Source organism: Cnephaeus nilssonii (assembly GCF_951640355.1).
Source record: "Cnephaeus nilssonii genome assembly, chromosome: 15".
In the NCBI taxonomy this organism is placed as follows: Eukaryota; Metazoa; Chordata; class Mammalia; order Chiroptera; family Vespertilionidae; genus Cnephaeus; species Cnephaeus nilssonii.
In genome coordinates, this window is record NC_137086.1 from 11,427,651 (window position 1) to 11,449,640 (window position 21,990).

General features: G+C 52.1%; 1 protein-coding gene across 1 annotated transcript in view; it reads right to left on the minus strand.

Moving 5' to 3' along the window:
- Window positions 1-51: 51 nt before the first annotated feature.
- CIB4 (calcium and integrin binding family member 4) overlaps window positions 52-21,990 on the minus strand; it is a gene marked incomplete at both ends in the record, with an annotated part of 34,440 nt that continues 12,501 nt past the window's right edge. The window contains 4 exons of the mRNA XM_079791886.1: window positions 52-82; window positions 1,506-1,594; window positions 2,463-2,572; window positions 8,546-8,687. Coding sequence (XP_079648012.1) covers window positions 52-82; window positions 1,506-1,594; window positions 2,463-2,572; window positions 8,546-8,687 — 372 coding nt within the window. The remainder of the gene's footprint in view (window positions 83-1,505; window positions 1,595-2,462; window positions 2,573-8,545; window positions 8,688-21,990) is intronic.

Sequence of the window (21,990 nt, forward strand, 5' to 3'; positions counted from 1 at the left end):
TCCAGTCCAGTGGTCCCCTCGGAGTCACCAGGTCAGGGATTTGTGGCCACATCAGCATCCCCAGAAGTGGATCCGGAAGGAGCTGCAAGAATCCATGAGCCACTTGGAGCCTGCAGGTCTAAGGCGCCTCTGACTTCTGGGCTCGCGGCTGTCCTAGCCGCATCCTCCCGGGCCCACCTCGCGTCCCTTCTCTGAGTAATGGCCAATTCGCAGCTCTCCCAAGCCAACCCAGCCTTTGAGCAACTCTGAGCATCACTAGAATGCAAAGGGTGTGAGAACCTGGTGGTGCTGGAACCATGGGAAGAAATGGGAGAGATTCCAAGAAAAACTCAATGCCGACAGGATTCTGGCCTTCATTGTGTGAGGAAGGAGAGGAATTACCCTTGGGTGGGGTGGTCCCAAATGTGGACCCTCTTACAGAGAGTCTGCCCAAGCCACAGCCCCCGGCAGCCACGCTGGAGTGGAGAGCTTCTGCTCCATCCAGATGGTTAGAGGACGAGTGGGCACCTGACCTGAGCTGGGCCAATTGAGTTCTCTCTCTGCAAAGTTGGAGTCACAGCTGAAGGTCATTACTTAGGAGTCACTGAGGGTCATTCGAAGCCAAGGAGATGTAAACTTGGCCACTGTGGGGAGGCCGTATTCGGCCCCCTGTCTGACAAAGCAGAGATGGCTGGTTTGCATGTAGAGCTAAGGATGGAGTTGCTGGGGGGAGAGGCAGAGACCAGGCACTTCGAAGTCCCGGGTTCCTGACCAGTGCTCCCTGAGCTCTAGGTCTTTTTTGATTGGTTTGTTAGATAGTTTTGAATGGGCATTCTTTCTTGCCGTCAAATCACCTAGACTACCAGACCGAGGGCAGAATAGGGCCCAGGAGCAGCTGACGCAGGCAGAGATGCCAGCGCCGCTCTGCAGGGTGCCCTAGCAGGCTGCCTCTGGGACCGTGCTTCGCTCAGACTCCCACAGCCCGTGGGAAGGCTCCAAACAAGCTTGTTCAACACGCCAGGGAAATATGGAGGTGGCTGATTCTCTCCAGGTGACCATTAAGGCCCATTTCTGCCCAGAACAAGGTTTGGAAATGCTTGAGTTCTTCTCTGAGCTGTTCAACCACCAGAATCTTCACATCCCTTGCGCACCCCCAACTCCTAGTGACCCTTGGAGGTTGCGGGGGGGGGGGGAGGGGGAGAGAGGACTAGCAGTGGCAAAGGCAACTCCCCAGGTCAGTGCTAGAGCCCAGTGGGCGTTGGGAGCAGCACGCAGATGTGCCGGCCGTAGCGGAGCAACACCTGACGTTGGACCAAAGCCTGGAATGCAGTCCTCCTCTAGCCTCGTAAACCCTCTGCCCCCTGGCTCCTCCTAGCGTGTCTAATTTCTCAGGGCCATTTTGGAAACTCATGACCCCCCTGGGAAGACAGAGGGGCCCCACTGGCCAAATGGAGACTGGGGGGCCCTCCCTGTACCCCACTACGCTGGGCATACCCCAGCCCCATCCCCACTCCAGAACACCTTACTTCATGAAGTCTGGAGCCTTGTTCATGGCGTGTTCAAACTCTGAGAAAGACAGCATGTTGTCATTGTCCAGATCTGACTCGTTCAGGACCTGGCCAGGGCCGGGGAGGTGCAGAGAGTCAGGTTGAGAGAATGAAATGGGGGCTAAAGGGTTGGGGGGGGGGGGAGACCGGCATGCAGAGGCTCCCTGCCAGGAGCTTCACACATCCCAGAGTCCCTGACCCCTGTGAGGCAGGGGTTCTCCTGCCCCTGCTGCCATCCCACCCCAGACAAGGACATAGACGTGCAGAGAAATGAGGTCATGTGCCCTGAGGTCTAGGACCCGGTGGGCTGGTCTCATGTGGGAAGAGCTCTCTTGGTGCCCCCAGCACAACGTGGGAGTGAGAAGAGAACAGGGGGAACAGGGTGACATCTCCCCCACCCACTCCTGCCACCCGGTCACAAGCAGGGGCTCTGCACTGCTAGGGGCCCAGTCGGGTGGAGGAGGCAGTGATGACCCTCCAAGGTTTTAGTTTTGCTTCTGGTTTCCATCTGGACCAAAAGCACTTGAAGGTCCTCATGGTCTTAGGGCAAGTGGACCCACGCCCTGTTGGGTGCGTGAGGCCGTCTTCATGTCCACATTGGACCGTCACACTTTGGACTGTCACTCCAGGACACCTGGCCATTATGTGATGCTGGATCATGTGGGGAAGGGGGCAAGGTGATGTATTCATTTGATGCCAAGCTGCTGTTGGGCCGCCTGCCTGCAGTGTTGGCGAGAGGGGCCCTTGGGATGGGTGGCTTGGGCATACTGTTCTGGGGACCCTGGAAGGGAGTCATGGAAGGAAGTCCTGATCCTGGAGGAAAGACAGGAAGTTGGGGGGTAGTTGCCTCCAGCCCTCAGGGCACCTCCCTGCCTGCCATCTGGGCCTTTGGGTGCTGGCCTGTCCCACCCAAGCCTGTGCAGCCCAGGCACACACGTGGCTCGTGAGGTCGGCCAGCAGGTCCTCTGACACGTCATCGCTGTTGAGCAGTCGGAGGACAATCCTCTGCAGGTCCTCCTCATCAATGAAGCCATTCTCATTAAAATCTGAAAAGAGGAGGCAGGGCCTGAGAGCAAGGAGGCACCAGCCAGGGCCCCACAGACTCCCACAGCCTGTGGGATGCCACCGCCCAGCTGTCCCAGGTGGGCCTAGAACCTGGCACTCAGCAAGACCGGGCAGGTCTGAGGAATGGGCACTACAGCAGCAAGGCCAGCCACAGATGAAGGTGGTGCTTAATCTATCTATAGATATAAAAGGCTAATATGCTAAGTGTCCATCTGGGTAATGACATCACGTGGAAACACCCAGCTTCCTCTCCATAGGGATTAGCTTCCTTGGAGTTTCTTCAGCCCAGGAACACAACTTGCTTTACAGCCAGGTGGAAACGTTTCACACTTTAACCAAATGTCTGTGAAGCGTTTTCCTGTGCCTCATCTCATTTGATCCTCACAGAAGTCCTGGAGTAGGTAGATAGGAGACTTGGTGGAATCCTATTTTCTTTTCATTAGCCGGATAACGGAGATTTAGAAAGCTTAGAAACTTGACCTGACTGAAAAGAATTAAGAAATGGTGGGCCTTAAAAATGACTTCAGATCATGGAATTCTCCATGCTAGAGAAAAACTGTGTAGCTGCCAGAGATCTTGGGCGGTATCTTGCATAAGCCACTTGGGGTTCCCTGTCATCTGGCACCAAATTTAATCCTAATGAATTAATTACCTGAGCCTCAGTTTCCTCATCTGTAAAATGGGTAATAGCCGTACCTCCACACAGTTGTTGGGATGATTAACTCAGAAAATACAGGGAAGCCAGCTGGCATGGGGTTTGGAATATAGAAGATGCTTATTAGATACAATAGAGATTCCATTCTCTATCACTTGATGATTCTTAAATACAAAAAAAAAAAGAATGCAAACCTTGGGAACTGTGTAATATTCTGCTTTGAAGAATGACAGCTAGAGCTATATGGGGCCCAGAGTGGAGGCATGAGTTTGCTGATGTCACAGGACCCTTCAGTGGTAGAGCCAAGACTTCTGTCCCTGTTCCCCACGGCGGGATATGGATGTGGCAGTTGCAACGAACCAGCACCCTCACTGAGCAGGCAGCTCCCCTGGCTGGATGTTTGTCAGCCTCAGGAACTGGAGGCTGAGGCCCAAGATGCTCCCCCAGGCGCCCCCTGCACAGCTCTGCCATCGGACACCATGGGTAATGGCTGCGAGCAGGTGGAGGGCGCGGAGGGCCTGTCAGCAGGCTGAGGCAGCGAGCCACCGCAGTGACATTGCACTGCGGGGAGAAGCTCCGCAGCCTCTCCCAGGGACCCCGCAGTGTCCCGGGCGTCCAGCTGGCCCAGCTCCCATGTGCAGAGACTGCAGCAAAGCGACATGGTTTTGGTCCTAAGCCATCTGGAAACAAAAGCATTTGCTGGAGTAAAATGTAGCCCTGGACAGTTCCCCTCCTTTGGGGGTGCAGCAGCCTGGGAAAGGGCTGGGGCGGGAGCTCTAGGCCACTGGCCAGTCCCTGAGGCCTCAACGGCCTCAGGACCTGCAGCCTTGAGCCACTTTCGGGGGGAGGGAGTGGGGCGTGGGGAGCTTCCTCTTGCTGTTTCCCAACAAGTGGGAGTTTAGAAAGCAGGTGCGGTTGGGGCTCAGCCTTCAGGTCACCCCAAAACATTCTTACCATCATCATCCCAATCTCTCTGTCATATTGTCCTTGCAAGTCACAAAGTACTTCTGCAAACATTAGCCCATTGGATGGAGTCAGACGGGGCACACTCTCACTATTTTATTCCCATGAGGATTGAGGTTGCCTTCCTGGGTCCTCCCCAGCTTCCGGCATCCCTCCCGACTGTGTCAGGTCTCGGGAAGCTGCGGGAAGATCTGCCGCTGGCCCTCTGGCACTTGCCTGAGGGTAACTCACATCTAGCGGAAGCAGGTGCTGATGGGAGCAGGGAGGCAGTGCTGGGATGCTGGTCTCTAACCGGTAGAAAATCTCCCCAGAGATGCTAAGGGGGAGAACTGACCAGCTGGAGGCCAGGAGTGTCCCTCGAAGCAGAAACTGGGCCCAGGTATGTCCCAGGTAGGTGTGGCTGGCCCTGCCCTGGATTCTTGACTCAATAGCCATTCTTACAAAGAACTGCAATTCTTGTTTAGGACGACATGGTCGGCTTAAAATATTCAGCTTCCTCCCTTGTAGTTATGCGCAGCCACCTGGCCATTGTTCTGGCCATCGTTGTTGGGCGGGGCTTGCAAGTAAGTTTGCTAAGGGAGCGTGGACTTCATCGTGCCTTTGGATGTCCATTGTGTCCGTATCCTTTCTTCCATCCCCTTTCCTTTCTGCTGGAAGGAAGGTGAGATGCCTGTAGGCAAGCCACCATCTTGTGATCGGGAGGACCAGTCTCAGACTAAAGATGGCAAATCGGGAGACTTGAAGGTGCAGGGCCCTGGGTTACTTCCTGGAGCCATTCCCTGGCTCCGCACTGCCTGTCCCCATGATGAGTATTTTTGTTTTGTTTTGTTTTGTTTTAACCTGAATATTCTTACTCATAACTGAATGCAATCCTAACTGATATAGACGGTCAGAACAATAGTTCTCAAATTCTGCTCCAGTTTAGAATCACCCAGGGAGTGTTTTAAAAGCCCACCAAACGGGGCCTACCCATCCATCACCATTACATCCAATCTGCAGCAGGGCCCAAGCATCCATGGGTCGTGAAAGCTCCCTCAGGTGAGTCCAATATGCATCCGTGCCTGCACACCAGTGGGTTAGAGCTTCTTGAACTTTAAGGTACAGAGGAACCACCTGATTCAGTAGGTAGGGGGTAGGGCCTGAGAGTCTTGATTTCTAACAAGCTTCCCAGCAATGCTGACGCGGCTGGTGCATGGGCCACACTTGGAGTGGCAAAGGGTTGGAGCACTGAGTTCGGTCTTCAGACTTCGGCTAAGAGTGATCACCACAGCCATTACCATCCTCCTCTTCTCCTTCCTGTCCCCTTCTCCTTTCCCTTCTACTTTTCCCTCTTCTTCCTCCTTCACTGCTGTCACCACCACCTCAATATATTGAGCAGCTACCACGTGCCCCATCTCGAATCCTGCTGACAGCTGTGTAAGGTGACAGATCTTCTGAGTCCGGGGTTTGTCTGACGGAGCCTGGGCGTTTATGAGTCCCTAGGCATCTATCTGCAGAGCTGATGTGCATGAAGGCTTGGCGCTTTTTGTTTTTGTCTTTGAGCCCCAGGAGGGAGGAAACCATTGGAGGGGACCTGGAGAGGAGGGGCGGAGGAAGACACAAGGACAGCGTGGGAGACAGGCGGTGTCTGCCCGTGATCGGGTCTGAGGCACTCTGCCGGACCTCTTGGGAGTGAGGGCCTTCTCCCCACTTCTGAGCGGAACACAATTCAGCTCCTGTGCGTTGAAGCCTGAAGAGAATCGGCTGCTCATCTGGTTCCCTGAAGGTTTAAGTGGTTTTGTTTGTTTAGCTCTGGAAACCATGGAAAGACAGCGGAGGCAGACATCTCTGGGGACCTCTGCCCAGCCTACACTTCGCCATCTCGGAGAAGTGTCCGCACCCCCAGCCTCGGCAGCCACGCCTGTTCCTGCGGCTCTGCTTCTTCCTGGCCAAGGTTGATTGGACAAGGCTGGTCATCTAACGCAGGGGTAGCTGGATCACTGGTTTGGCTGAGCCAAGCAGCATGGAAATGAGAAAGAGATGCTTGTGGCTAGTCAGAGCGAAGCCCAGAGGCCAGGTGGGGGGCCAGGACAGTCATCTTCGGCCCATTGGGTCAGAGGCATAAAGGTCAGATTCGCAGAAAGAGAAAGTGCACAGAGAGAAGCAAGGGTGAGAGGTTAGGCAGCCATGGAGAGAAAGGAGAAAGTCTCACCTCCGGACCATCTGCCAAATATCTTTTTCCCCCCAAATATCTTTTCTGCTCTGTTCATTCTTTCCTCTCCTCCTGAGACTCTAACTGATTATATGTTAGACCTTTCTATTGCCCTATGTGTCCCTGAGGCTCTGTTCCTTCTTTCTCTTAATATTTTTTCAGGTTAGATTATACTTCTATTGATCTATCTTCAGGTTTGCTCACTCTTTCCTCTGTCACTTCAATTCTCCTGTGAAGCCGACCAGTGATTTTTATTTCAGATATCTTATTTTTTAGTTATAAATTTTCCACTTGATTCTTTCTTGCCGTTTCTATGTCTCTGCTGAGAATGTCTATATTTTTATTCATTGTGAACATACTTTCTTTTATATCATTGGGCATGGTTATGATGGCTGTTTTAAGATACTTATCAGCTAGTCCAAACATCAGGGTCATGTCAGAGTCAGTCTTCATTCTTGAGAATGCATCCATTTTTAAAACAAGTTTTGTATATTGACTAATTTTGGATCGTATGTTGGACATTATAAATACTTGGTTGTGGAAATTCCATATTCTGTTACATTCCTCCAAAGAGTGCTACATTTTTTTGTTGTAACAGGCCACTAGTTGGACTCGAACTGCTAACCCTGTGACATAGGGTCCTTGTTAAAATGCAGTGGCAGCTCCAGTCTCAGCTCAGTTATGTTACCCTCACCTCAGCTGCTTTGAGTCTGCCCGTGGACATGTGATGGAGAGGCAAGAAGGAGATTTGGGCATAGTTCTTACACAGAATGTGGGCACCCTTTCTCTGGCTTTCTTCTTTCGTGGACTCTCCCCCTCTTTTCATTTTTCAGGGGAAAGTGCCCCGACTTCTCTGATTCTTCACATCAGAAAGCGTGCAGAGTTTCTGTCAGTCCTGCATGATGCTACTCACTGAAGCCCACCCTCAGGCTAAACAAGTTTTCTTTTTTTAAAAAAAGGCAGGGGAGGGGGGCCCTCAAGTGTCATTTCTTTCTTCCAAGCGTCAGCCCCCTCTAGAGTCGATTTGCTTTTGGTAGCTTTCCAGTGCCACCAAGTAGTTACCATATTTTATTTAGAGTTTTTGATTGCTATCTGTGGAGATGGCTGTAATAGGAGCCTTCTCAGCCATTGTCAGTAGGGCAATCTGTGATTGTGATTGAGTCTACTGGATACCGACCCTGAGGACACATAGGATGCAAACAGAGCATTAAGCCCTTTTTATAGATGGGAAAACGGAGTCCTCCCCAGTCCTTCTGGCCTGAAGCTCTTCCACTTCATCCTCCCCATGTCCACGTGGGCGAGGCAGGACCAAGATGGTGTCTGCCGCGCGGAGGAGCTGGCAGGGATAGGAGGCAGGCGAGGTGCGAACATGGATAAGCCTAAATGAGCAAGTCCTTTGGGGACAAGGAATGGTCACCGTGAGCTTAAAGCCTTGCCCATGGTCTGTTCGAAGGCTTCCCGAGACTTCTTTGCTTCTTTCGTTTTGATTCCTTTTGAGAATGGCAGGCAACCTTAGCCAGGAAGAAGCAGAGTCGCAGGAACAGACGTGGCTGCAGGGGCTGGGGGTGGGGACACGTCTCCGAGATGGCCTGCTGAAGGGCAGAAGTTTGCAGAGCCTTATGGCCCAAGACAAAATCAGAGGCAATAAAAAAGTCATAGGACCTCAGAGATGATCTGTCTCAACTCCCCTCATTTAGAAAGTGAAATGATTTGTCCAAGATTGCTCAGTCATATAATGGCTGAGTTTCAGTGTTCAAATCTCTTAAGTTCTGTGAAACAAGCAAAACTGCTTTATACCCATAATGTAATCTATCTCTATCTCTATCTCTATCTCTATCTCTATCTCTATCTCTGTCTCTGTCTCTCTCCTGCCCACACCAAGATCATGAAATATCAACACCAATGACCATTTGTTTGCCTCTGATGACATAGAGGAGAATGTATCAATCCATGGGAATAATAACTCTCAATTCTGTTTTTAAAATCTACAGTCTGGACAAACATGATAATACTCTTAAATACCCAGTAAACCCCAATTAACACCATCCCACCAATACACTGATGTTGATGGATTCCAGACGTGGTATTTACTCTATGGCACGCCTGCCTCCCCCCCCAATCTTTCAACCCCCCCACAGCACTCACCGTAGATTCGAAAGGCGTACTCGATCTTCAGGCTGGGGCAGGCCTGCTCACTGAACACCGACGCCATGCCCAGCACATCCTCAAAGGAGAACACGTCGTCGTGGGAGAACACGCGGCAGATTCGGTCTCTGAAAGGGTTGGCCTGTGGGTGGGGAAGAGGAGGCGGAGAGAGTCCTACCAATGCCAGGCTCGTGCCTCCCTGAGCCTTACTCATCTTACAGTGTAATGAGTTTGAGAGGAAAATAATAGCAACAACCTAAACATTGGAGTCAATGAGCTAGGACCGTGGGAGAGGATACGGGATGATAGAGCAGGCTAACCATCACTCCTCCCACTGTCATCTCCTCCTGCACACACCTTCCAAAGGTGTTATTCTTTTTTTATAGTTATTAATTTCTCTCCATTTTTTTTGGTATAAACTTTGAGAATACCAAAACAAAAATAATAAAGAATGGGATACAAATTGTTTGTAATCCACTCTCCAGTGTTAGCCACTGACAACATATGGAGGTAGAGGTCAGCCAGGACTGGGTTTAAGTCCTGGCTTCACTATTTGCTATGAGTGACCTTAGCTTCGGCGAATTACATAATCTCCCAGAGCCTAAGCGTTCTCATCTACGAAACAGGGTGGGATAATACTGTATCTACCTAATCGTTTTGTGGTGAGGATTGAACAGCATAGCTTTAGAGTTACAGAGCGACAGATAAATACCACTCAACAAATGATAGCTATTAGTTATTACCGAACTACTATGGATATCGACAATTTTCTCTTTTAAACCAAACTATTTCTCAAATTAGGAGCCCCACGTGGGTCAGGGTCATGTGATTTTAGGAACCCCTGGTGTCCCTGACCTGGGCCTGGCCAGGGGCATGCAGGAGAGGGCATGAACTCAATTTCTTCTGACTCTTCAAGGTAAAAGTGACTCATGTGAACAGTGAGTAAGAGAATATTTTGAAAATGAGGTTTTTGTTGTTGAACACATGTGTTGTCACCTAGAAAAAAAAAATGCTTGTGGCTGCATACCTGAGAATATTAGACACAGATTTTTAAAGTCTGTTTGAAAATCACCCCAATGGAGAGGGTCAGGGGGGTCTGAGCCCATTTTTTAAAAAATATGAAAACGCAATGCTTTCCATTTAGCTTGTGAAGAGCCACTGACTGACATAAGAGACAATGGGCATCTACTAGCTTAACGTCAATAAAAAGCCCTTAATTGGTGGATGAGACTGACAATGAGCGCCATAATTTAATACAGCCAACGCCACATCTCTGGTCTTTGGATTAGCTCTGACAGCCATAAAAAATAAACTCAGCTAGAACAAGACCTCCGAACGGCTCTGTGTCAAAGGTTAAAGCAAGATTTCACAGAATAATGAAGCCCATCAACCACATTGCTTTTCCTTACCCTATTGTTATTAACTGTAAGCCAACGATTAAACTGTGGGTGGAAGAAATTTTGTTCTATAAAATTTCGCTTTGTAAAATATTTTATGTAATATTATATTTATGTAAAATACCTTAACCTATTTTATGTAATCGCTAGCTTTGATAAGTTAACATTGATATTATAGTAAAGGCACATCATTTATAGATAATATACGTATATTATGGGTGCACGTTCCACATTTTTTTTTTTTTTTACTGCTGGGATGCACGGAGACCTCTGAACTGGACTGGCCCCTCAGACCCCAGGTGTGTCGGTGCCGCCTGGAGGAGGAGAGGCACTCGCCCAAGTTCATCAGCCTCAGACCCAGGGCTCCTGCGTCTGCCTGGCACTGTTGCCCCCGTGGTGCCTTGTGGGAAATAAACATCAGAGAAAAAGATGGTGATGGAGGCAGGGCATGTGGCCTTTAAAATGTGGGAAACCTTGGAAGTAGAACCATCTTCAAATTTTTGCTTTAATAAAAAACAAAACATTTTTTGACACCAAGCACAAAAACAGAGCCTGGATCAAAGTCCAGGGAGTAGCCGCGCCTGTGAGAGCTCTGTGGGGTGGGCGGTGACGGTCGATACAAATGTGAGAAGCGCTGCAGGAGGGTAGGAGCAAATGCTGTGGGGGGGGGAGGGGGAGAAGCCAAGAGGCCAAGGTGAAGGCCACCAGGAGCCATCAGGCTGGGGAACGACGGAGGAGCAGGAGACCCTGCTCCTGAGAGGCCGGGCCACTATCCATCCTCTCACCTCCACACCCCTGGAGGCCAAGGGAGGCCTGGCGGACACCTGCCAGGTGGGGGTCCAGGGCCTGTCTCTGTTCCAACAACAGCAGCTCCTCTCTCCCCGCCTCGTCTCTTCCGGGGCACAAACTCCCAGAGGGATGCCAGCGGCGCTGCGGGAGGCTTTCTCAGGGCCCAGGAGACGCTACCTCCGTGCCTCGCCCAGCTCCCTGTCCTGAGCCAATGCCAGCTCAGCCCGTGTCCTGGGCTCCAGCCCGGCCACCAGCACACAGAAGGACAGCTGGGAAGAGGCAGGGGAGGGAGCGAGGCTCCTGAGCGAGCCCAGTGCCAGTGCACTGTATTCCAGATGTTTGTGGCTATTATTTTAACAAGCTGAAGTCTGGACCAATAAATCCCAAGGTCTAACCAGAGTTACGGCCTGCGTTCACGTTCACACCCGTGGAGAAGTCTTCCATCCTCCGGAGGAGGAAGAAGCTGACAACTGACAAAGCAACGCTTTCCTTTGAGGAATAGCAGGCGCCCTCGTGTGCAGGCATTCCGAACAAGAGGATATAAACACGTCAGTGTAGAAATTTATGCAGGTAACTCAGTAGTGCAGTCTCCATCGGTGCATGATAAAACCAGAGACGGCGAAAATAAACCCCAAATGCTGGGGATTTTTTTTTTTTTTTGAAACAGAAACTACAGTTTGTTGATAATAAAACAATGACAGCCCTTGCCAAAAACCAAAAAAAGTTAATGAACAAGAGATTTGATTTGAAGATGAAAGTCAGAGGGAAAATATTTGGACTTAGCTTAAAAATATCTCCTCTCCATTTCCCCAGCTAGCACGTGGTCAAAAAGGGCTTTTGACAGTTGCTGGAAAAAATTCACACAAAAATACGCTAGTGACTCAATAACGACATCATTGACGTACTTCCATTTTTAAGGTCTCCTTTAAAAAAAAAATCAAACAGTGCCATTTCATTTAAAATTTCTCATTGTTAAGAAAGCTTTCTTAATTTTTAGTGTGTCTTATTTTTGAATAATGTTTTATTTTTGTTCATTTTCTCTGCTACCAACTCTTTTTTTAAAGGATATGATTAATGTTTATTTTTTTAACAGATGTAGAGCACCTGTCAAGGGAAGGAGTGGATGGAGGTCTCTGCTGGGAGGGGTACAGAAGAGGCCAGCCCCTCCTAGGTCCTGAGTGGAGGCTGAGGTTACTGGGGGAAATGCTCCCCGAAAGGCCCCTCATGGTTTTGTGCAAGCTTAGGCGAGCAACCATTGAAAAAGCTACAAATAGGCTACATATGTTTAAGAAAGTAGAGACAAGCATGACGAGGAAAACTATAAACCCACATTTTCAAGAAGCTCAATAAAACCCAAGTAAAGTAGAAGAAAGTTGAAGAAAACCATACCATGGCACAGCATAATCAAATTGCTAAAGGCCACTACTAAAGAGAAAAATGTTTCAGGAGTGAGGAGGGGATAAAATGATAATAGATTTCTTCTCAGAAACGAAGCAAGTCAAAAGACACTGAAGCAATGTCTTTAACTCTCTGAAACAAAACAAAACAAAAAAGCTCTCATCCTATTGTTCTATACCCAGCAAAAATGTCTTTGAAACCTAATGGCAAAAAAAATTTTTTTTCCTGACAGATAAAAGCTGAGTGACTTCATCAGCACCAGGCCGGAGCTAAAAGTCTTTTAAAAGTAGTTCTTCAGGGAGAAGGAAAATACCAGAAGGAAGCTTGGGTCTACACAAGGAATGGAGCACCAAAAATGATAGATGAGTAAATAGAGAACTTTTTATCATTTAAAATTGTTTCAAAGAGACAAATCCACATTATAGCTGGAGATTTCAACACCCCTCTGTCAGTAATTGATAAAAGGAGTAGAACATAAAATTATTAGGGATATAAAATACTTGAAAAGGCAACTTGAGAATACTATCAGCCAACTTGAGCTACTTGACATTTTATAAATACTCCACCCAACACAGTAGTATACACTTTTTTTTTCCAATCGCACTTGGAACATTTACCAAGATAGAGCATCTGCTGGGTTTCAATAAATTTAAGAGAATTTAAATCAGACAAAGTATGTTTCCCGACCTCAACAAAATTAAATTAGAAATAAGTAACAGAAAGATATCTTGAACACCCTCAAAGTCAAAGAAATCAGAAGGAAATTAGGAAATAATTTGAACTAAATGAAAACGAAAACACAGCATATCAACATCTGTGGTATTCAGTGAAAGCGGTGTGTATATACTACAAGGACATGAACAGCATTGAATGATTTTATTGGAGGAGAAAGGATTAATTTTTTATTTTAAACTTTACAAAGGTCCCTCGCTGGGAGAAAATAGAGGGTCAGGAATTCCAGGTCTATCTTGGGTGGCGACCTTTCTCACCCTGGGCTCCTGGGCTACTTGCACCTAAGAAGTGGCTGCCCCTGGGGACATGAAAAGGCTTGTCACCAGGGGCAGCAGCTTGGAAGCCAGAGGTGGATGGAGCTTCTGGGCTGAACCGAACGAATGAGCAAGATGCCTCTTCCACCCCATGGCCCAGGAGGAATTCCTGGTTGTGGGTCTAAACCCAGTCACCCTTCAGCTCTAGGGAAACTCTGCCAGAAGGTGGCAGTGTTGAGTTGGAATCCTTCGGTCAGTTTGCCAAGCCAAGGTGCACAAGAACCTACCACCTACCGTGTGCAAGGCAGTGGGCTAGGCCAGTGGTCGGCAAACCGTGGCGCGCGAGCCACACGCGGCTCTTTGGCCCCTTGAGTGTGGCTCTTCCACAAAATACCACGGCCTGGGCGCGCACGTACAGTGCAATTGAAACTTTGTGGCCCATGCGCAGAAGTTGGTCTTTGGCCTGGGCGAGTCTATTTTAAAGAAGTGGTCCACACTCAAGGGGCCCAAGAGCCGCATGTGGCTCGCGAGCCGCAGTTTGCCGACCATGGAGCTAGGCGGCCACTATCACGCAGGCAGGTGTTACCACTCTGTTTTACAAAGAGAGGAAGCTACAGCCCAGGGAAGGACTCAAACTCAAACGCACTGCTTAAACGCACCGCTTTGTCCACAGCGCTGCGCTGGACTCCGTTGGGTTTAATGTCATTAAATTTTTCCCTAAGAAACTGTTTCAGGACTGCATCCGTGCGCACCCAGAGCGGTCAGGGTTCAAGGCATTCGCCTGAGCCCATGCCCCTGCCAGTCAGTAGCTGCTCAGAGAACAAACCATCAACGCCGAAGGATGTGGCCTCCTCGGATAGGGATTAGAGACCCAAAGCTCGTGACCTGAACGTCAAGTCCTTGAAGCAAATGCATACAGCGAGTTCCTGTGCGCCGGGCACTGAACGAGGACCTGGGGCCCCCAAATGATGGAGACGCCCCGTCGGTCCTGCATGGGGCTCAGCCCAGGCACTGACGCACAGAGCATCTTCAGAAACAGGAAGCTAGACGTGTCTGAATTAAGTACCAGCAAAATAAAATGACAAGAGTTATGACAGGGTAACGTTGCTGGAAGGTAGGACTGACTAAGGGCCCGGATGGAGAAACTAACTAGAGGACAGAGACAAGGTCAGAGCCAAGGGCAGGTTCAGGCAGGGGGCAAGGTGGGGGTGGGGGACTCTGGGAGCTGCTCTGGGCCAGGAGGAGGAAACCAGGGGAGACAGCAGAGCTCCCCCTCCTTCCTCACAGGCCACCCGCTCTCCTCCTGCCCAGGCTGCCCGGCTTCACCTGGATGGATTAAACTGTTAAGGAGGGGCGAGTGGCAGCGGGGCTTAACCTGGGCCCTGAAGCCCCTCGCAGGCCCAGGTTGGCCTGTGTGACCTTCACAGGGGAGAGCAGCCTGGCGGTTTCATTGCCGGGGAGTTGGGAACAGAGAGCGTGAGGATGAGAAGCCCACGTAGGTGAACGCTCTCCCTCTATTGACCGGGCCCCAGACGCATCCTTCTCGCCAGCTGTTTATAAGGAAGAAACGGTGTCTGTGTTTTCGATGGCTAACCTTCCTGAAGTCTAAAAACAGAGGCCCGTAGGCAAGCTGTCTCCGGGTGACAGATGGGTTGGCAGGGACGGGCTGAGGATGTGTCCTGCCGGCAGCTGGAGGCGGATGGCTAATGGAACAAGTAGGGGAGCAAGGCAGTAAAAATGTTCAATATTATTAAACACCCCTGGGAGCGCGTGTCCTGAACCTGGCCCAGGCCCACCGGAGCAGCCTCTCCCCGAATTCCAGGCCCACAGGTACCTGCCGCTGCCCTGGGCCTCCTGCTAGCACAGAGGAACCCAGAGGGCTGCAGGCCTGAGATCTGGGGGCGGCCCAGGGCCCCCGCATGGTGCTTCCGAGGCTGGAGGTGGGGAGTGGGAGGGGCAGAGGCTCTGGAGTCAGACGGACTCTAAAAAGTGAGTATCATACGCTGTTATGTGACAGTTACAAGATGTGGATGTCTCGCAGCTTTCAAGGTTTAGACAATCTCAGTTTTTCAGTAATGCAACTTCCCCGAGCAAAAAAGAAAGAAAAAAAAGGAACCAACAGGCCCATGGTCCCCTCATTTGTTTATCAAATCTGTTACAGGAGAAACAACGCTTACACTAGAGATAAGTGTCTATTCACGTTTGTACATTAATATTTGCAGCAGCTTGAGGTCAACTAACCCTACAGTGTCTGACAGCACATTAAACAACATTCAAGTTCCCGGTTCACAAGAGTAACGAGCAAAACAAGCTGTGTGGCCTTGGACAAGAGCGCTGAGCCTCTCCTTTTGCCCATCTGCAGAATGGGCAGAATCGTAACTCTGCTCAGGGGGCTTACGGGGGTCAGATGAGATCATATTTGCAAAACACTTGGGACTGGCCGGCCCCCAGTAAAAGCTCCCGTCCTCCTGCCAGCATCACCAGCTGGCAAAGCCATCACTTTGGAGCTCCCAAGTACCGTTGTTCCTGGGCTAACATGTGGCCAGGAGCTACCCTGCCTGCGGGTGGGCAGCAGACACGTTAGTTCTGGCTCCGCTGGGCGCCCAGGGCCAGCTGCAGGCTGTGGGCAGAGACATCACCTCCCGGTGAAAGCCCCATGGGGTTCCAAGGAGAGCAGTTCCGGTGGGAAGCGGGTGGGAAGGGAGCTGACGTGGCGAGAACATCACCTCCTTTTGCAGCGGAGACTAGCCAATGACAGAGAAGCTAGCACCCCTGCTCCGTGCCTGGGTCTCCTGGGCAGCTCTCCTCAAAACTCACGTCCCTGAACCCCACCTGGGCTCTCGGAGCAGCACCTGGAGGGGTAGGGCCCGAGCATCTGCAAGCCGCCCAGGCGGTTTTCAGCCAGTCCTTAGGCGACACTAAGCCACGGTGCTAACGCGTGGCAGAGACGTGACACCGGATGCTGCCACACGCCCTGTGCCCCTGCCACTGTCCCCTCCGGGACACAGCCTCTCCCCCACCAAGGACAGGGGTGGGGGCGGGGGCGGTGCAGGAAGTGGTGTGCGGCACGCTGCACCAACCTCTGACCTCTCCCCAGGGCTAACGCCCCGCCTGGAAACACGGAGGTCACACAGACACCTCACGAAAGCCTCCTCCAGCTCCCCTCCCCACCACCCCCCCAATCTCACTGACTGAGGCCAGGCCCTGCAGAGGCAGGCGAGTTACATCACCCCTAACCCACGTGCCCACCCCCACTCACGCTCGCTCCTTGTTCACCGTCCACTGTCCACCCGCGACAAACTGTCTTTTCCCATCAGCATGTCGGTTCACCGTGTCCCCCCCTGACTCCCCTCTTCCAGCTCCTGCCGGATTTATTTAGGAAACGTCGCCATTTCCCGCCTTAGCCATCCTGATGAAAACCACTTCTCCCAGAGCACCAGATAGAGTGCTGCTGCTGAATGGATGGCTCTCTAGGTCAGCCCGGAGGCTGCTGTTTTATTGAATGACTAGGAGAAGGAGAAAAAAATCGCATGTCGGGAGGAGGGAGGGCATCCGGTGAACAGGAGGACCCCTCTGCTTGGAGGCCAGGACGAGAGGAGCTCTCTGCCCAGTAGAGAAGGGAGAAGCCGGTCCTCTGAGGAGAACAGATGGAAGAGGGAGAGGAGAGGAGGTGATGGGTTCAAATGCTCCAAGATGGGACCCTTCCTGAGACGCCCCCTCTCCTCCCCTCCCCAGCCTTCAGCAGTGCCGACCAAAATCCGCGCAGTGCTTGGCAGGAGTGGAGTTTCTATGAAAATCGGTGAAAAGGTCAAGAGTTTTATTTGGACTGATAGGAAGTGAAGCAGATATGGAGAAGGGACCTAAGGAGACATAAGAGCCCCTCTTCCTGGTCCCCTGTAAGCCCCCCTGGTCCCCCAGGAGAAGAAGAGAAGAAGGGGGAGGGCTGTGTGCTCACGGGGCTAGAACCCGGGGAAGGCGTGGCAGCCCCAGGTGCCTTTGGGCTCAGGAGTTGTTGTCTCTGTGTCGATGCTGTTGCACCCTGACCAGCATCGACGGGTGCCTGGGGCTGGGAACCTAACAACCGTGGATAGTTTTTTCTGTGGAAAATGCAAACAACAGCCCCTATAAAACCTGTCAGAGCACCGTCTGCACCTGCGCTGTCAGGGCCTGTGTGCACAGCAGGGAGCTGGAAGGTGATGGTCACAGGGCAGCCCGGGCACCAGTGGTTCCGGGGTGGGGGGCTTGGACGGGGCGCCTCCGCTTCTCACGGGAGCAGCTCAGGGCCCTCCTGGTCCCGCCTGCTGTTTACAAGCCGCCTTCCTGTCTGCAAGCAGGAGGGGTTCTCAGAGGGTGTCGGGGCTGCTTTGCAGCTGTGTGGGGACACCCACCCTCGGGCCCTGGGAGCATGTTCCCCTGTGAACTCTGTAGGATGTATATCTTTGCCTCGAGACAACCATTTCTCTTTTATCAACACATCTAAGCACCAACAGTTGATCTATTTCGTCCTTCACTTTGATATAAACTGGAATGGGCTCACACACATAGCTCCTCTATCCCCAATAGTTCTCTCTCTCTCTCTCTCTCTCTCTCTCTCTCTCTCTCTCTTTCTCTCTCTTCCCCCGCCCCCCCCCCCGACTCTTTAAACACTGAAAACGGAATGAAGCAATTTAAAGTTCCATTTTTGTTTCACTCCCCAGCATTTTAGACTATTGAAAATCTGAAACCTCCAACTTCCTATTCTTCACGTTCCCCTGTATCCTGGGAACATGGCCCCAGCCCCAGCAGGCTGCCCTTGACTGCTCAGGGCCCCACCAGCCAGCCATGATTCATCATCACCTCGGCGTTCAATAAGCGCCTACTGGCGGCCCAGAGCTCTAGGCATCACACTTGATTCATACTTCGCCTTGGGCCCACGGGGGACGGGCAGGAAGGAGAGAAATGGGTGCCTGTTACGCATTTACTATGAACCCGGTGCTATGCCAGCCACAGTCACACGTGTTATCCCATTTATTCCTTACGTCAGCCCAAACAGTAGGTCTCAGTAAGTTCATTGTGTAGACGAAGAAAGCAAGGAGCAGAGAGGTTAAATAGCCAAATAAGAGGAAGACCAGGAGCGTGACCCCAGATCTGTCTGACCCTCAAACCTGAGCTCTTTGCCTGGAGTGGGTTTCAGGAAGACGCTGCCTCAAAATAGGAGTGAGGGGTGGGGGTGGGGGGTGGGGGGGGACGCACACAGAGGTGTCAAGCTGCTGGGTCAGCAGGCAGGTCCAGGCTGAGTGCCAAGGAACGTGCTATGACTGATGCCGATGCCAACTCAAGGAGGACCAAGAGCAGGAGTGAAACATGTCCCATGAATCCTGGCATTGGGGGGTGGCAGGGCGAGCCGATGCCGGGTCACAGGAGTGAGGTGCAGGTCACCCAGGTCCAAGCGGCTTTCTCCGGGATGGTACCAGTTAGACAGCACTGGGCGGGGGCTGGCCCCAAGGCAGCAGGGGATGCCGAGAGAGCCGTGCATCTGGGAAAGGGCTCGAGCAACACCCTCATGGAGGATGGAGAAGACGGACTGGACCACAACCCAGGCACATGTCAAATGACCCTGCGGCATCGATGTCCCCTCGGAGAGAGGTCTCTCGTGAGGTCACCCAGCTCTCTCTCTTATCATTGACTTGGATTAAGGATGCTTAGGAGCCCAGGTTTTTAAAATTTTGTGCTTTTTAACCCCCCGTGCGACATAAACGTTTTTCCATGTTGCTGCATAGTCAGTATTATCATCACTTTAATGGCTCCATAGTTCAAATTCCCGGAATGGACGGCCCTCTCGTTCTAATGCCTCCAAGGAGGACCTGGAAATCTAAACTAAGAAACATTTTTCTTTAATGAAGAAAATAATACATTAGGATGTTTATTGCAAAATTATTTATAGCAGCAAAAATAATAACCCCAAACCGGAAACAGTGTTAATGTCCAGCAATGAGAGGATGGTTTAGTAAATCAGAACTCAATGCAATTATACAACCATAAAATGATAATTACACAGACTATGTAGCAACGTGAAGAAACATTTATGCCTAATGGGGGGGAAAAAGCACAAAATAAAATTATATTTCTGTCTGCAGTGATGTAAAATAAGGAGTGCCTCGGGGGGCGGAAAGGTGGCGGAAGAAAATAAGAAAGGACAACTTTCTGTGAGGGTGTCTGGGTGCTCAGGAATCACTTTTAGAAAATGTATTTTAATGCTGACATGCCACTTGAGCAATAACTAAAAAGCAAGTTAAAAAGGAAAGTGAGCCGCAGAGATAATTTGCTAAGCCAGCAAACAAGCTTTTCTTCCTAGAGGGTGGGAAGCAGGGCTTGTTGCTTCTCTTTGCTGCTTTGTAATCTGCACGCCCAGGGCTGGGCCCCAGGCAGAGCTGGACTGGCTCCCAGACCCAGTGAAAGCGGGGCGGGGGGGGGGGGGGGGGGGGGAGGGGGCGCCTCGCCTGCACTCCTGGCAGGAAATGTTCCATGAAGATGAAGTTCAGTGGAAGAAGGCTGCAGTTCGTCTCCTGGTCTGCTTCTGTACCTTTCCAAATGCGTTCCTAAGTACGAAGCCACATGCTATCATTCCTCTATGAATGCTGCCCCCAAACCCCATTCATCTGCCTGGAGCATGTCAGCCTGTTCACATCCATTCTTATCCAGTCTTCAGAAAACCCCCCTGAGGTAGGCAGGGCTGCTAGGATTAGGTCCATTTTTCAGATGGGGAAAACTGAGATCAAATACAAACTGCAAACTCCAGTCCAGGACTTTCAACAACAAGGTTGAGAGCCTGGGAGACTGGAGGGCTGAGTCCCGGAGGCCTCAATTGCACCCCCGCACACAGAAGGGGCCTGTGGCTCTGTTAGGGGCTGAGCCCAGAGCTGAGAGGAGGGAAGGGTCCCGGGGAAGCCCCTCTGTGGTTGGACCTGTGCTGGGCCTGGCCTGCACTTCTGGGGCCTGGGTGAATGGGTCCCCGCACCCCAGCTGTGCGGAGCCCCAGGGGCCTACAGCTCCAGGCAGGCAGCACACGCCGCGCCCCCACGCCGGCCGCTCATGCCACTGGGAAGCCTTTCAGAGCCGCGGGTGCCGTGTCCCTGCGGAGGCGGCGGCGTGCCCGAGGCCTGCAGAGGGTCCGAAATCCTGGGAACAGAGCCCCGGCCAGCCCGGCCAGCACCTCGTTAGGAGGCCCAAAGGCGGGTGGGAGGCGTTCAGGAACAATGTTGTTTATTTTTCTATTTTTAAACAAGTCTGAGGTCTCTGGGGGCACAGATGAAGTTATCGGGAAAGACGTGAGTGGAAGAGAGGCTGGGCCAGCAGGCCGGGGAGAGCCCCAGGGACTGGGACCTGGCGGAGCTGGGAGGGGCCTGTTTGTCTTGTGCTCTGAGAGCCCGGGGCTGGGGCCAGGGTGCTGGGCAAGCATGTGCCCCGGGCCTCTGCAGCCTGTTCCCTCGGTGCCGCCGGGGAGTTGGGGTGTGAGCGATACGTCTCCGTGATCCCATCGGTCATGTGCAGCGGGGGGAGGCGGGTCCCCCTCTGGAAGGAAGCCCGGGTTCACTTCTCACCTCGGCCACGTGAACACTTCCCAGACCCTCCGCTTCCTCATCCGCCACCAGGGCCGGCCATTCTGGCCTCGAGTCCCCGGCACCCCTCCCCGGGAGGAGCAATGGATGACATGTGCACCTGGGGGGCTGGGACACCCCTCTCACCAAATCCTGGTGCGGCCCTGGAAAGCGGGCTTGTCACTCATTCCCACCTTAAGGGTAAGGAAGACGAGGCCGGAGGAGTTGGGTGAGCTGCCCCGCAGCATCCAGACCCAGGCCCCCCTGATTCAGAGCCCACTCTCCTCCCACAGCCCACGCTGCCTCTCAGGTGCTCCGGGCAGGGGTGACGCGCTGTGCTCTTGGGAGCTTTCGGAGAAATCACGACTCATGGGCAGGATCAACCGGAGGGCTGCGTGGGCCTGGCCGGGTGAGCAAGGCCTCCGGGGAAGGGAGAAGCGTGTGAGAAGCAAGGAGAGCTGGACGTGTGGCCAGTGGTCCCGGTCTGATTCTGGTCCTTACCGGGCACCAGCTGGGTGACTGTGGGCAGCTCACTCATGTACTCCAGGCCTGAATGTTCCCCTCCGTGAACCCAAGCCCACCACAGAGCTACTTCCCAAGGTCGATGAGCGGGCCCGATTAAGATACGACACGTGAGGCGGCAGGGGGATGCTCAAGCTCCGTACACATGAAAACTCCTCTCCGGTTCCTGCCCCAGTATGGGAAGTATGGGTTGAGCCAACTGCAACAGGCAAGTAGTGGGGAGTCCTTAAGCACCGCCCCCTCCCGGAGGCCCCGCACACAGGCAGCCACTGCGGGTACAGAATCTCCCACCCAGGATGCATTGGAGAAGGGACTGTCCTCGGCCATCCCTTGCAGACTCCCTCCACCCCCATCACCCCAGCTTAGAGCCGCAGGGCATCTGTGCCTTGCCCTGGGGTCCACATAGCAGGTTGGGCCAAGAAAAAGGAAGGAATTGGCTCAAGACCACTCAGCCAGAAGCGGGGGCGGGAAGGGGGGAGGGTAGGAGGAGAGGGGAGCTAAAACTAGAACCCAGAGCTCTTCCCCACCATCCAGGCTTTCCTGACTACCTGTCTGGGAGGCACGACACACCTGGGCGATGGGGAAACGGAGGCCCGAGAAGAGCAGCGATGTGCTCGAGGCCGCTGGGCCAGTGGCGCAGCCCAGGCGGGAGGCCAGACCCCAGCTCTCTGCTCAGCCCAGAGCAAAGACTGCGTCCTACATCCCCGAGCTTTTTCTGAAACCAACCACTTCTTAATTCTTTGGCTGAATGTCTAAATAAGGATTTTTGCCAATTC